The sequence below is a fragment of the Pyrgilauda ruficollis genome, unplaced genomic scaffold (assembly GCF_017590135.1).
Source record: "Pyrgilauda ruficollis isolate IOZ18807 unplaced genomic scaffold, ASM1759013v1 scaffold13, whole genome shotgun sequence".
NCBI classification, from domain to species: Eukaryota; Metazoa; Chordata; class Aves; order Passeriformes; family Passeridae; genus Pyrgilauda; species Pyrgilauda ruficollis.
The window spans coordinates 9,647,566-9,661,810 of NW_024511432.1; the positions used below are offsets into that span (position 1 = coordinate 9,647,566).

A 14,245-nucleotide genomic window follows, 5' to 3' on the forward strand; every position below is an offset into this window, starting at 1 on the left:
TGCACAGCAATATGGAGAACTAGAACTGTTAGAGGGTGCATGTCATAAATGATCTTCCCAACATGAGGAAAGGGTAGAAAACCAGGCAGCCCTGATTTTTGTGTTGTAAGTGGGGCTCAGTCACAGGTATTCCTGTGCACTTCTAAAACAGGGACCTCAGAAAAAATAAGCAGAAAGGTGTAACAAAAAATATGTAGGTTAGAATTAAGGGTAGGATTTTATGAATCATTTATACAATGGTCACCATTTCCTTTTACCCAGCAAGACTGCTTAGATAAGGGAATATTATTTGGCAGTAGCTCCAGTGTTATTTGTGATAATGAACACAAACCCCATCTGTAATGACAACATGATGTTTCTTTCTGTAGAATTTCTTTCCTACATTTGAATCAAACATTGATGAAAGCTCTGCTGCCAGCAGCTGTTCAGAGACAATTTAATTCCAGCTGTGATAATTCACCGTGTCAGACATTGGCTGTTATATGTTGATACAACAGTTCTCCAGATTTGCATTTTTATCAAAAGGAACAAATGTTTTGAACATTTCAGTACAGATGGCATTTAACCATGCACACAGGTTTTTAGTGGTTTTTTTAATATATGTGTAAGATATAAATATTTGAAAAGTTAATAACTTTAAAAAATGTGATTGGTAAGATAAATCTCACAAATGTTATACCATCTTTCGGTCATAACACCACCTTTCTGCAGTCCCAAATTGCATACTATTCAGGCTCTTTTTACAGACTGAATAGCCCAGTGATTTGGATTTAAGGCTACTTCACTAAGGGGCTTGCTTTCTTCTTAAATTACATCTATTTTATTCTCATTCTTATTTCTGTTATATGTTTGGTTTTTTGGGGTTTTTTTTGCTTGTTTTTTTTTTTTTTTTTAAGATATATAGATATATGGATAAATTCTACACCACAGTTAAATTTAAAAATGTTAAGTTATTCATCAATTTCCTCTCCCATTTGCAGCTATAAGTATTAAGCTGTAAGTATTAAGATGAATGCTACCTTTCTAAGTAAAAGAATGTATTATTATCTAGCTGTGTTATATATTTCTGCAGCTGTCCTGGAAGTATTCTGTTAGATGGAGAAAAAAGATCCAGTTCTTATAATAACTAATATCTCATAAATATGTCAAGTAAAGAGAGGTTCAAATATACCTTAATAATACTGATTTCACCGAACCCTTTTGCTTGAACAAGGAATAAAAATATGATTAAGTGTTACTGTTCGTATTAAAGCGTGAACCTTACTTTGCAATTACTGCATTACAATGTATTTAATTATAGTGGTTTTGCATTAACATGAATGTAGCTTTCTCGGTATTATTTTGGGCCTTAGCACTGCTGAGCTAGAATCCCATTTTATTTCTGTAAATAATGCCTTAAGAGTGTAATCTTAGAGCACATTCCGGCTTAGAAGCCACACATTTGCTTTATGTTTTCTGTCTCTATGTCATGATTACTACGACTCATTTTAAAGCACCTTAAATATTTATTGAAATAATATTTCAAGTGTTAATTACAGTGGTAATGAAAACAGCCAAATGCCACATATCAAGAATGAGTGTTTATCCGTATTGTTAATGTGATATGTTAGATTTCATTAAGCAGTAATGGGGTAGCAAATGAGTCACAAATTACAGTTGCATCTGTTACTAGACCACATTAGTGCCAAAATAACTGCAAATGCAGCCATAGGGTTATGTTCATTAGCCAACCACTTCTCCTGGCCAATCCATCCTTTGTGTTTGTGAACCACGGGGTCCTTGAGAAGAAAAATTCACACCTTTTGTAATATAGCAGTGGGGAAGTCAAACATCTCCCTAATCCAGGCCCAGCCTTCACATCCAGAATTGAGTTACAGCCTTGCAGTTGGAGGAGATGGGCACAGTCTCAGCAGACTCTGATGGTGCTGCAGACTGCAGCAATATGGGACCCCATCATTTCTGGTGTGAGACCAATAATGACAGCTGACAGGTTCTATATGCAGGCAAAGGTTTTTCTTGTGTTTCTGTTTCCATCTTCTCTCAAGCGGTTATTAATTTATATCATCATTAACAGTTTGAAGGATGACAATTTGCAGCAGTTAATGAGATCTTTCACTGAACTTATCATTTTTAAATTAACTGGCATTAAGTCACTCTTTCAAACAATGTAATTAATACATAAAACAATTCTCCCTTCCGCCCCAACCTGAATCTTGAACTAATGCAAACAAACAAATCCCAGAGCAGCCTTGCATGTCCAGAACAAGACAAGAGTGCCTATTTTAGGATTGCCAACTGCCCAATTTGATCAAGGCAGTCCTGATTTGGGTACATTTAAAATGGCCTAATTTCAAGCACTGAATTTCTATTATTAAGTAGCAGTGGACCTGAAATAACACATGAAAGTTCATTTAACTCTCAAAAAATTTGAATAAGCACAGCTCATTTGTTTCCCAAATAAAAGTCAGCAACATTGAAGCCAGATACAGACTCTGAATAAAGATTATCTTTGACAGACACATGCACACGTACAAACATGCACAAACCCTGAAGATAACTGGCAGTAAATGTTTTGCTCAAGGCATCTTAACAGGTGTTTAGTTCATAACAAACCTACTGTTCAAACAAAGCTGGCTTGCTTCAGAAAGCACTGGAAGCTGCTGTAATCACCCTCACGCTTTCATACGTCTCTCCTCCAAATTGCAACCTGTGCTTAAAAGGCTTCACTGTATTTTGGGGATGGAAAAGAAATAAAGAATGGTCATATTTCGTGTTTGTTAGTGGATAAAAGCAAACAAAAGATGTGAAATGGTCAGTGCTGAATTCCTGTTGTGTGTGTGTTACGAAATTGTCAGTGTTTTATGAAGCGTGAGAGTAATGTAAGCTGTTTGTGCTATTTTACTAACACATCAATAAAGGGGCAGTTTGTTATTCAGCCAAATCCAATGTAGCTGATATTCGGACTAACAACAGACAGATGTTGCTAATTAAGTACACATTAAAAAACTGTTAATACTGATACTCCATTTAAGCCATATGAAAATGAGACTTAAATCTTTAATCAGAATGATCCACAGACCCATTCAGCATATGAAATTTAAAAATTTTGTTGGTTATTATAGTGTTTGCTTTTGAGAAAAACCTGAGATTTGGACTTCAGGTGTGGAGGTGACTGCTGAGCCCTGTGTGCCCTAACACTGTTTGCCTTGTCCTGTCCTTTTCCAGCAGACATTCCATACGCCGAGCCTTGGGGACGAGGAGTTTGAAATCCCACCCATTACCCCCCCGCCCGAGTCAGACCCCTCACTGGGCATGGCAGATATACTGCTCCCCTTTCAGGGCCTTGGTGACCAGCTGCCTGCACAAGGAAATGAATTTACACCTCAGTTTCCCCCCCAGAGCTTGGATCTTCCCTCTATTACAATATCCCGGAATCTCGTGGAGCAAGACGGCGTCATCCACAGCAATGGATTGCATATGGTAGGTCTGGTTCTTTCTGTGTTCCCATTGCCTAATGGTGTGTGTCACAAGTAGATCTGGGCCATCTCTCTGTTTTCATTGACCCCTCAGAAGATCTGTGTGTTTTCTTGGGTACCTGACCAAGGTTTTGCCAGTGTTCTGTGTCATGTTACAGGTGTGTTCTGGATGAATGATGACACACGTGTTGGTACACAGCAAACAATGATTGGCTATTACTCAGCTCCCTAAGGCAGTTGCCAAATGGTTTAGGTTAAATACTGGTGGATTCAGCAAGATAAACATGTTTGTTAATGTACAGTGCAGTGTTATACTGTTTGTGAACAGATCTCTTGTGAAGAAGCAGTCAGGCTTTACAAACAGAATTTTCATTTTGGGAATGGACTTGGAAGCCCATATCCATTGGCATCATGTGCATCCCAAGTGCTCCCAAAGTTCAAAAATGTGTTATACAGTTGGCACTGGCATCAAGAATTGAAAGACCATAGTGTTGGCTAGGGTGACTACAACATTTACAATTAATTGTTTGTCTGTATTTGAAGTGTAGGACCCACATCTGACATCCTTCAGGATATTTTGAGAGTGCAGTATTGAGAGTAGTTCAGAAGGAGAGTCAGACACAGTATGGCAGCGGGAAAAAAGCATTTTCCTCTATCCTGCATATTCCATGGCCTAAATCTTTATAAAAGGAAATGAATTCATTTTTTTAAACTCATAATAGAAATGACAGGGATGTATCACCTTGAAAATACTCAAAAATATAGGAGCAATAAAAGGCTTTGTTTTGCCCAGTGCTCTTGCTGGCCATAGAGGCTGGGGCAGGATGGTCTTTTCCTGGGCTGTGTCTGAGCCCTCAAGAACAGGGAGGCATGATCTGGGTGTGGAAGAGCTGAGTGATGGGGACTGTGAGGCTAATTCCATTGTTAATTAGGGCAATCAAAAGCAGGGCTGTGTGGAGTTTCCTCCAGAATCTACACACACTGTAGGGCTGCAGTCTCCAAGGGAGGTGCATGGGGCAGTTCCCATGTTGTTGCAGTGTTTCCCTGTGGGCTCGGGGGATCTCCCAGTGTGGGTTTCTGAGAGCTTTGTGCAGCAACATCCACACTGCCAGCCATGAGACACAGCTGTGAGCCAGTTCATCCTACTCAGCATTTTAAACTCAGTGCTTACAATTAGAATTAGTTTCTGTGTTGCATATTGAAGAGCGAGTGAATGTTTAGCTTGAAAAGATATTTTACATCAACTGTATTTTTTTCTGATTAGCTCTTTTATATAGGACCTTTTGCTGAACTTGGCATAGTGAAAATACATATTTACTGCTGGACTGTAATAAAGGTTGTGTTGTTATGTTGTGATTTCTTTTTTTATTATTCTGGCAAGTGAAAATTAATTAAAGATTTACAAACCAATAGGCAGTAAATATTTCTCTGTAATGCTTCAGGCTGCTGACTTCATTGCAAATTTCAATATTTCTTTGGAGGTCATGAAGAGTAGCGAGCACTAATGCAGAGTGAAGCACAAGCTGCTCACTGCTCAGGAGACACAGAATTCAGTCATTCTGGGATCCAAAACAGGCACTGTCTAAAACAAGCCTTGAAGGATGTGGTATTTGATTTAGATCTCATTTTGCACTGTATATGTTGGGTAACTTCTGAAGGAAGATCAGATTAATAAAACCTGAGAGTTAGGAATGTTGTGCCTGAAAACAAAAGTAATGGAGTGTGCGTGCACTGAATACGATAAAACTTGGTCAGAAAATATTGTGGGCTGGATTGGTGTTATGTGTCCCAGTATCACCTCAATGCTATCTAGTGGTTTGTAACCTGACCCAGTTTTGCCCTTAATTTTGCAGCCTTTCACTGAATGTGATTCTTCCATGAGTAAATGTTGTCACCTTAACAGCACCAACCAGAAGAGGCCTCTAGGTTATATATTCCTTCACTCACCTCTTCTGGTGCTGAATGGGAGGCTTCACATCTGTGCCTTTTCCCTCGACTGTGCAATGTAGAAATTAATGGCACAGTTTACATTGACTACATTGGTAAGATTTGTCCCATACAGGTCAGTGAAAAGATGTAGAGAAGCTCCTGCCTTCCTACCTCAATAGTCTAGTGGCATTTTTTAGGGTGATTTCCAGTTCAAAGTTATGGATTGGGAACTTGTGTGCTATAGTTTTGCTGCAGAGAATTGATGAGGAATTGTGTGATTTGATACGGAAGAGCCACATAGGGAGGTTTGTACGTCAGACATTCCCCACAACTGCTTGATTTGTTTCATGCTGTGAGATGGAGTGGCCCCTGCCATTGTATTCTACTCAGTAGACTTTTTCTCTTCTGCTCATAAATGCTAGGTAGCTTTGGGAAGTTTAAAAACATTAACAGAGGGTCCTTACATAGCTTTCCCCTGAACTCTCTTTAGCAGTCAAATTTTCCAGCAGTTAATCTGTATTTCAAAAATAAAAAATTAAAACATTATATCATATTTTATGTAGAAAATGTGCACTTTATTAAACTGGTAAATATTTATTAATAATATTAGAATTCATCCTTAAATTAGACATTTCATGAATTACCTTGCCTTGGAGCTATAAAAACTTTATTGCAGCAATAAAAAAATGTAAAGGAGGCATTTTGACTATGAAATTTCATTTCATGGTCAATTGAATTTACTATATCTGAAAGAACTAAAGATGGGGTTGTAAAATAATTATGATGTTCGTATACACTTACAGAACAATGTTCTTATCCAGCGATATTGGGATAGTCTTATTTAAATGCTGTATTAATAGTGTATTGCTAATCACCAAAGCTTCTTGAGCTGAATACAAACTTAAATAATTTTAATATTAGCTGCATTGAGTTTATTGCTTATCTCGTGAAGTATTAGAGAGCTTTATTGTAAGCAATATTTAATTTAGGTAAATGTAGTCCTACCCTGTTGCAAAGCCTGCTAGAAGAATTTCACCTTGAGAAATGTCATGAGATTTTAAATCACAAATGTTGGAAAAATAAAATGGGCTTGGACAGAATTATGATTAATACTGTGTGTCTTTGGCTTTTTTCTATGTACTACCTGACATGTTCACCTATAAACTTGAATGCAGAATTGCCAGAGGCATGGTTAAAAATAGGTTATGTCAAGGTTTTCCTATGTCTCCCTTAGGGTATGGAGTTGGCTAGGTACCACATAATGCTTCTGCAAGTATCTCACATATTACTCACACACGTGGAAAACAAAAAAGAGAAAGAAAAAAGGTATAACATATTCTTTATGTGCTATTATGTTGAAAATTGCATTCATTATGCAAGAAAGATATCTATATATTTATTCTCAGCATAAATGTGGCCTAGCAATTACTAAAGATTGTATTGGTGAGTTAACCATTGTTTATGCTATTATGATATATGTACTATGGAAAGAGTGACAATTTGCCACAATGCTTATTAACTTCATTATTATTGGCAACAAACATGACACATTTATCTTTACAGCACTTTTTAATGTTTAAAAATAGTCAACAGCAACAAAAACAGGAGATAAAATGGAGGCAGTTTGATTAATTTTAATATTTTAATAACATGCAAATAAAATTCTGATGTTCAAAAAGGAGTCACTGAAAAATGGAGTGTTGATGTACATTTGACTTCAAAGAATGCGTGGATTTACATGATGCAAATATTATCCCCATAAATACTTGAATATAAATAAGCAGAAATCAACAGCAATATCCTCATTAAAAATCAACTCCCAATATTTTATATTAATGTTCTGTTTTCTGTTGAGCTGCCCATAAAAAATTATTTTAATCTGCAAACTGTGGCAATTCTATAAAACTACAAGTTTTGCTCCTGAGGGTTCCTTTTTTTAACACCTCTCTCTAATCTGCCCAGCCTGCTGAGTAGCATTGACATCAGTAGTACATCAATTTCAGAAAGTGGATTATTTTTACTAGACAGCTATTGTGACATATTGGGTCAGTCATAAATGAAAGATATTCATGCAAGCATGCAATACTTGTAATGAAGTCTCACTCTGACCTTCTGTATGATTGATTCTGTAATTTAGTTTTCTCAGGCAGTGCCTGAAATGAAATGAAATCATGTTGAACAAGTTTTGAATACCCACAGTGCACCAGGAGAAGAAAAATCTGCAGCCCCAGAGGCTTGAGAGAGAGCAGCTGAACGATTTATCTCCATGCTATTATAGCCTTTGCCAGCATTCAACATTTCTTTTTTTTTTTTTTTTTTTTTTTTTTTTTTTTTTTTTTTTTTTTCTTATTTGGCTTAAGTACTTAATTCTGCAGGTAGCTGTAAATGGGAAAATAAAATGCTGTTCAGATTTAAAATGACAGGACAGGAGTATGTGCAGGGGACTGATAAAATATCTTGAATAGAACTGACCTTTCATGTAGCTGAAAGTTACTGGGGGATTCATCCTCATAATTACCATATAGATTATTTTTATTTCTTTCCTGCAATGAAACATTTCAGAGAGCAGTAGTGCTGATTGAATGAAAATTGAACTTGTTAACATTCTTTTCAGCTTAGCCTGTTGTACATAACAGAAGGTTAGCTTTGATGAATTTCAAAATTCTCTTTCTGATATCTAAGAAACAGACAGTAAAATAATTGTCTTTTTTCAGTCTGATTTTTTCTTTTATTCAAAAATGTACAATTGTTGGAAAAACAGACTGATAGTTGTGTATATATTGCTCACTACATTACTTATGCTGGTAGAGAAAATGTGTTTCCTATTTGATGAAGATTTGAGCCTGTTTATATTTTATAATTGTTGCAGTGCTGCAAGTGCAGTCAGGATTCTTCACAGATAAGGCTAATTTGTAGTGGAATATGCTCATCTGTAATTATATTACTCCTTAGGAGTGGCACTGTGCTCAAATCAAAGACACAATTGTGACTATTGCTTTTATTTGAAGAAGAGACTTTTAAAATAAACATCTCAAGAATGTGGCTTTAAAGAGATGAGGTGGAAATTTGAGCTTATTAAAGGCTGCATACAATAGAAATATTATTAATGTTTCAGAACAGTGGTGCCTTTTACTTACAGCTCAAAATCTTTTTTAGTAGTTAAATTCCCAAATTACTAATGAACTTTAAGTGAATAGAATAACATAAGATTGGAAGACTAAAAGCTAAAAATATTGCTTTGAAATTGGCAAAAGATAGTTATTTCACTACTCACCTGATGGGTGCCTCTCATTTTAGGTTTCATTTTCCTTTACAAAGAAACTTATTTCTACATCTCTCTTTTAATACCCAGTCAGTAATCTCCTATCTGGAGAGAATGGAGTAGGCTTTAAATTAATAAAATGTTATAACAACATTGTTTAATGTGTTGCAGATGAAACAGTTATTTCATGGGTCATTAATGTGTTTAACGCCTGGAATGGTTTATTAATACAAGCCCTTGTTATTGTTATGAATGTGTTTATTGTCATCTGTGATACAAAATGTACAACAAATTTCACAAGTTTCTGGGTATTAGCTTATAGAAGTAGCAATTGCTCTTACTAGAAGAAGAGATTCTCTTATATTTTTTCTTGGAATTCTGTGCTGTGTTGCTAAGCTTGGGCTTTAAATCAGCAGTGTTAGTCTGGCTTGTATTGGCCTTTCCCAGCAGAAATGGCAGCTGCTATTGCCACTGGTTTGCAGAATTTGTGGTACCAGGAAAAATTAATCTCAAGCAACCCTGAATTAAAGGATGCTTGGGCGGCTCTGAGCAGTGACATTTGCCATGTACAGAACAAGAGGGACGCTCTGGAAATTGAGACCTTTAGGACTCAGTTGGCAGCTCTGGGGGCTGCTCCCAGCTGGGCTGGCACACAGCTCCAGGTGCTTTGTGGATGAACTTCAGAGTTTTCACAGAGTACTTCCTTTTTTTTTTTTTTTGGTGTGGAATTAATTATTTTATTCTACACCTGATGAGGTAGTTGGGAATTTTGCAGTTCCCTTCCAGAGCACGTGGGTGCCCAGCTGCAGGCCCTGGGGGCAGGTGGGTGATGGGCTGGGAGCCCTGGAGGCAGCAGCCGCTCTGGCACAGGGCCATGCTGTGCCTTTGGCCTGCTGGGAAGATGGTGCTGGCCTGCTAAACAATAGTGTGAAGATTTTCATATCCTCAGTGACCTTGTAATTCTCAGTGTGGATGATATAGAGTCCTTTTTCTGAGACATACTATCTTCTCATTGACCAACGAATGGATCCCCTGGTAATGAGAGAGGGAAATGTCTTCTGCTGTTCTTAAAAATAGAACACTCATAGTAACTGCTAGAAAGGACGTGTCCATAGGAAATAAAGTGGCAGCAGTTGCCAAAGACACCTGTCTGAATAGCAGGCACTAAACTAAACAAAAAAAAAAAAATAAAAATGGAAATAGTTAGGTTATTGCCTATTGAGGTCATGAGGGACTCTTGCACAGCCACATTGGCAGAATAGTCCAGGAAAAGAGACTGTGACTATTTTATAATAATAGTACCTAAATCAAGATCCATCAGCTCCAGAAAATATTGTGAGGTGCCAAATGAATCTGGGGGAAAGGATATAGCTCACTGAGAAAGCTGTCAGGAATTGGAGTGGAAGCTGTCTGATTTTCCTAAGAACTGAGCTCAGAAGGAACTCATATGTACGTATGTGGACACCAACTGTGCATTAAGCCTAGGCCATGGCTGTAAGCTATTCTGCCTTCTGAGTTTAAATTCTAAAATCAGGTGCTGTTTCCATAAGCCAGCTGAATGAGGCAGATGCTGCAGCTGGTCTGGATATGCTGTACCTGGCCAAAGGCTTAGTTGGGTCCAGCCACCCTCGCTCTTGGGTAATTTGAAAACTTCCTTTGAAGGTCCTGCTCTTCTCTGCTGTTGCCACTCATGTTTCCCTCTGGACAGGTTACCCAATACTCAGCTTCCACTTCAAGTTTGCAAGTGTTGAAGAAATGTGAAGTCTCTTTAGAGTGTTTAATTACTCCATGTTGTCAGGTAGCTGGAAGAAAAACATACCTGGGTCTGGTAATACAAAACATAATGAGATCAACTTTTCTGATTTACTTCAGAAACCAACAATTAAACAAAAAAACCTCATAGAAAAGAAAAATCCCCCAAAACCTAAAGACGACATATCCCTGAACATAGCTACCAACACTTGTAGCAATTTTTAAACATAAAAATGCTATGTAACCCCTGAGTCTGTCCCTCTGCAATTCCTTGCACAATTCTTGTTACCTTTGATAATGTTTGTTAGTTGTCATGCTCCCTCACACTCTCTCCCCACATTCCTTACTGCATAATAAGGACCTTTGAAGTCTGCCTTTGATTTGGGAGCTGAAGCACCTGAGTTGTGGAGGTTGTAAGAAAACTGCTAACAGCGTTTATCTGATGTTCTGGGACTTAATTGCAACTATCCAGGATTTGTTTGCAATGTGTCGTCACTGTTTGCATACAGCAGACCTAAGCTTGTACTGCTAATTTGGAGAGAAGCTCCTCATGCCAAGAGACTCATCAGATCAGAGCCCAGATCTGTGATCTGAGTCACACATGTATTGTGATCATGCTGTTGGGTGCCTTGTCCAAGAGGAGTGTGATTCAATATGCTATAAAGTATGGTAGAATCTTGGGAGGAAGAGAGTGGGGAGTCTGTTTTAAAATGCCTCTACAAAATGGTGTAAAGATTAAATTATAAAGAAGTTGTGAATTAGGTGGTGCTAAAACAGCAGCAGCAGCCACTTTGGGTGGGTGGAGGTCTGTGACCAGCCTGTCCTTGTCTGCAAAAGCAGAAGGATTTGGTAGCAAATGGGGCAACCAAGAAGCGTGACCTCTCTGGCCTGGGTTGGGAATCATGTGAAGAATCTGCAGGCTCACAGGAAAGTAACTGGGTAAGAACAAAGAGAAAACACTCCAGGATAGGGTGGTGGGGCATCTCCAGTAAGAACCTGAATAAAGAATTGTAAACATTTCAGAGACCAGTCCTTGTCCCTTAGTTTGGTAGTTGTGATTTTAACCTTGCTGTGAGCTTTGTGTACTTCACCACATAACACAGTGTTTTGGTAGAGACTCACAGCTGAGCATGCTGTGAATAACTGGGTCCAGCACAGGCCAAGTTCTGGATGGTGAAAATTGCTGCAGGAAACATCCCAGGTGCCTATGCACAAACCAAAAAGGGGAAAAATTTCAGGCCTGGGGTAGGCAGGAACAAACCTGATGCTTTGCATTGCCAGGTTCCTATATACATGCAGTAGATTATGCAGTACGTTATATAACACATCTGTGTAAGTGCAAGAAGTGGTGCCACAAATGAGTGACTTGGTTTTGAGAATACCTATCTTGTATGACCCCCACAGGAGCCCCCAATGCCCCCCAAAATAAGTTGCTCAGTTTTAAGGAACAAATCAGTGGACCCTCAAGTTCATTGGGTTTGGGGATTTTTGGGTTTTTTTGTGGTTTTTTTTTTTTTTTTTTTCATGTCTCTTCTATGGTTTATGTGTGAACAGAAGAGAGTAGAGGGACTGGATGGGCACACAGACCAAAAAATGGCATGTTCTTCATGTATTTCAGGCAATAAAATGTGTGTGAACCTCTTGTCACCAACCCATCTCTTAGATCCAGATGAAGACATTTTTTTTTTTTAATGAATTGACATGTGCTGCTTCTTGTACACTTTTTTTGGGAATCAAATTAGGTGACTTTACTTTTCTACAGAGACATGAAGTGGAACATAGGAGTTTTTTCACTGCCAGAGAAAAGAAGCAGCTGCTTGTAGGATCTCCTGATAACTGCAGTTTGACAGCTCTATTAGTGATGATGGTGTGTGTGCAGGGGAGAGGAAGGACACTTCTTCAGTGGTGGCAGTACCAAGTGCAACTGTTTTGTATTCTATTAAGTAAGGATTTAATCTCTGACAGAGAAAAGCATCCTGTTAGTTTGATTTGTTTTGATTGGCAGTGAAGTTCAATCCTGTAAAAATTTAGATTAATGGATTCTTTTATCTATGCTTTACTTGTGGAGAAAAAGAATATTGAGGATTTCTTCTAGAGATATGCTGACATGACTAAAAGTAAAGGGAGTAATTTACAGTCAGGGACAACTGAGGATTTCACTCTTTACATTGCAGTGCATTTGCTTCAACTTAAATACATCCTTTAAAATATTGCATCAGCTTATGTTACACTGACAGTGATGAATTCCTCAGGCAATAGAATATATAATAGTTTAAGTCAACTTCTGAAACCAGGGCACAGGGAACATAAATGGCTATGTTGGGTTTTGCTTAGTTATTCCTTAGTTATTTTGGTTGGCAAATTTCTCAATTCCCTTAAATTATCTCATGCAGTGTGGGGTGAGATCCCAGCCCTACATCCTCCTGTGGGCACTTCCATGGGGCTCTTCCATCAGTCCTCACATGACCAGAGTCTCACTGGAGGCATTGCATATTTAAATGATGGAAGGCTGTAGACATTGATTTTAATCAAGACTTCAAGTATTGCTCAAAAATATTCTGAAAAGTAATTTCCTAGTTATATTTTTAAATGTCTTGTTGAATGTTCCCAGAGATTAAAATTATATCAGGGTGGGAATGCAGGATAGAATTACTGTATGGAAATTATTCTTAAAATGCAGGGTAAGTAAGTGGAAATTAGGACGTCTCTCAGTGTAATGGCTGGATGCATTTATCTGTCAAAATAAATACTAACTCTATTACAAGCTATACTAAGTACTGGATGCTTAATGAGTTGCTAACAGAAGAGCAAACTACCTTTTATTAATATAATTTTTTCACTTAGTACTCCATGGTACTTTGAAAAACCCCTTTGATAAAACTGTATAAATTAAAGCATGGGAGTTTACACATTCCTTTCTTTTTCTTTTTCTTTTTTTTTTTTTTTAAGTCTCCTTACTCCATTATTTGCTTTCCAGTGTCTGTTGATGCATTGATATTTTATATAGTCTTGAGAACTTGTTCTTTTACAAATCAATGTAGAATAAGCTGTATATTTGTCATGGCTGTGAGATGCATCCTTTAAAAATAGGACTAAATATGACTTTTATGGCATGACTGTCTGAAGTGATTAGAATTGTTGAGAGTAGGACAGTTTGATGGACAGATATCTTTATGGTTGCTTTGATGAGGCCTTCTATGAACCAAGTGCTGAATGTCTTTATAATGTGTGCAGCAGGGTGGTGACAGCTGTGTAAGAGATTTTGCCTACACAGTCACCATAAAGTTGTTTTGAGAAGGAGAAAACATTTTGGACTATATTTTTCATTTTTTACATCCAGGTATATAATTAGAATCATAGAAGGGTAAAAATTACTTGGGTTGGAAGGGACCTTAAAGATCATCTTGTTCCAACCTCCCTGCCATGGGCAGAAAACCTTCCACCAGACCAGTGCTCAGGACCCCATCCTGCCTGGCCTTGAGCGTCTCTGTCCAAGGCTTCATCGCCCTCACATTAAAGAATTGCTCCCTAATACTTTATCCAAGCCCCCTTGCTCTCTGTTTAGAGCCCTTCCCCTTGCCCTGTCACTGGAGAGCCCAGAGAGGTGGCCAGTGTTGCCCTCAATAAATGTCTCTGTACCTGAGGGGTTTGTAGCACTCGTGTAGGATGACAGCAGATTGATCTGAGTCAAAGCCATTTCAGCCTGCAGAGAAATTAGACAAGTTATTTCTCCTTTGGTTTTGGTTCCACACATCATGTCCTTGTTTGATTGTCATGCTGAGTAAACCAGTGGTTGAACTTTGCCTGACTTGTTTTAAGATCACCA

General features: G+C 38.0%; 1 protein-coding gene across 1 annotated transcript in view; it reads left to right on the forward strand.

Annotated features, from left to right (window-relative positions):
• The window catches only part of TOX3 (TOX high mobility group box family member 3), a 74,414-nt gene that overhangs the window by 50,037 nt on the left and 10,132 nt on the right, over positions 1 to 14,245 (forward strand). Inside the window, exon 3 of the mRNA XM_041458724.1 lies at positions 3,226 to 3,480. Coding sequence (XP_041314658.1) covers positions 3,226 to 3,480 — 255 coding nt within the window. The remainder of the gene's footprint in view (positions 1 to 3,225; positions 3,481 to 14,245) is intronic.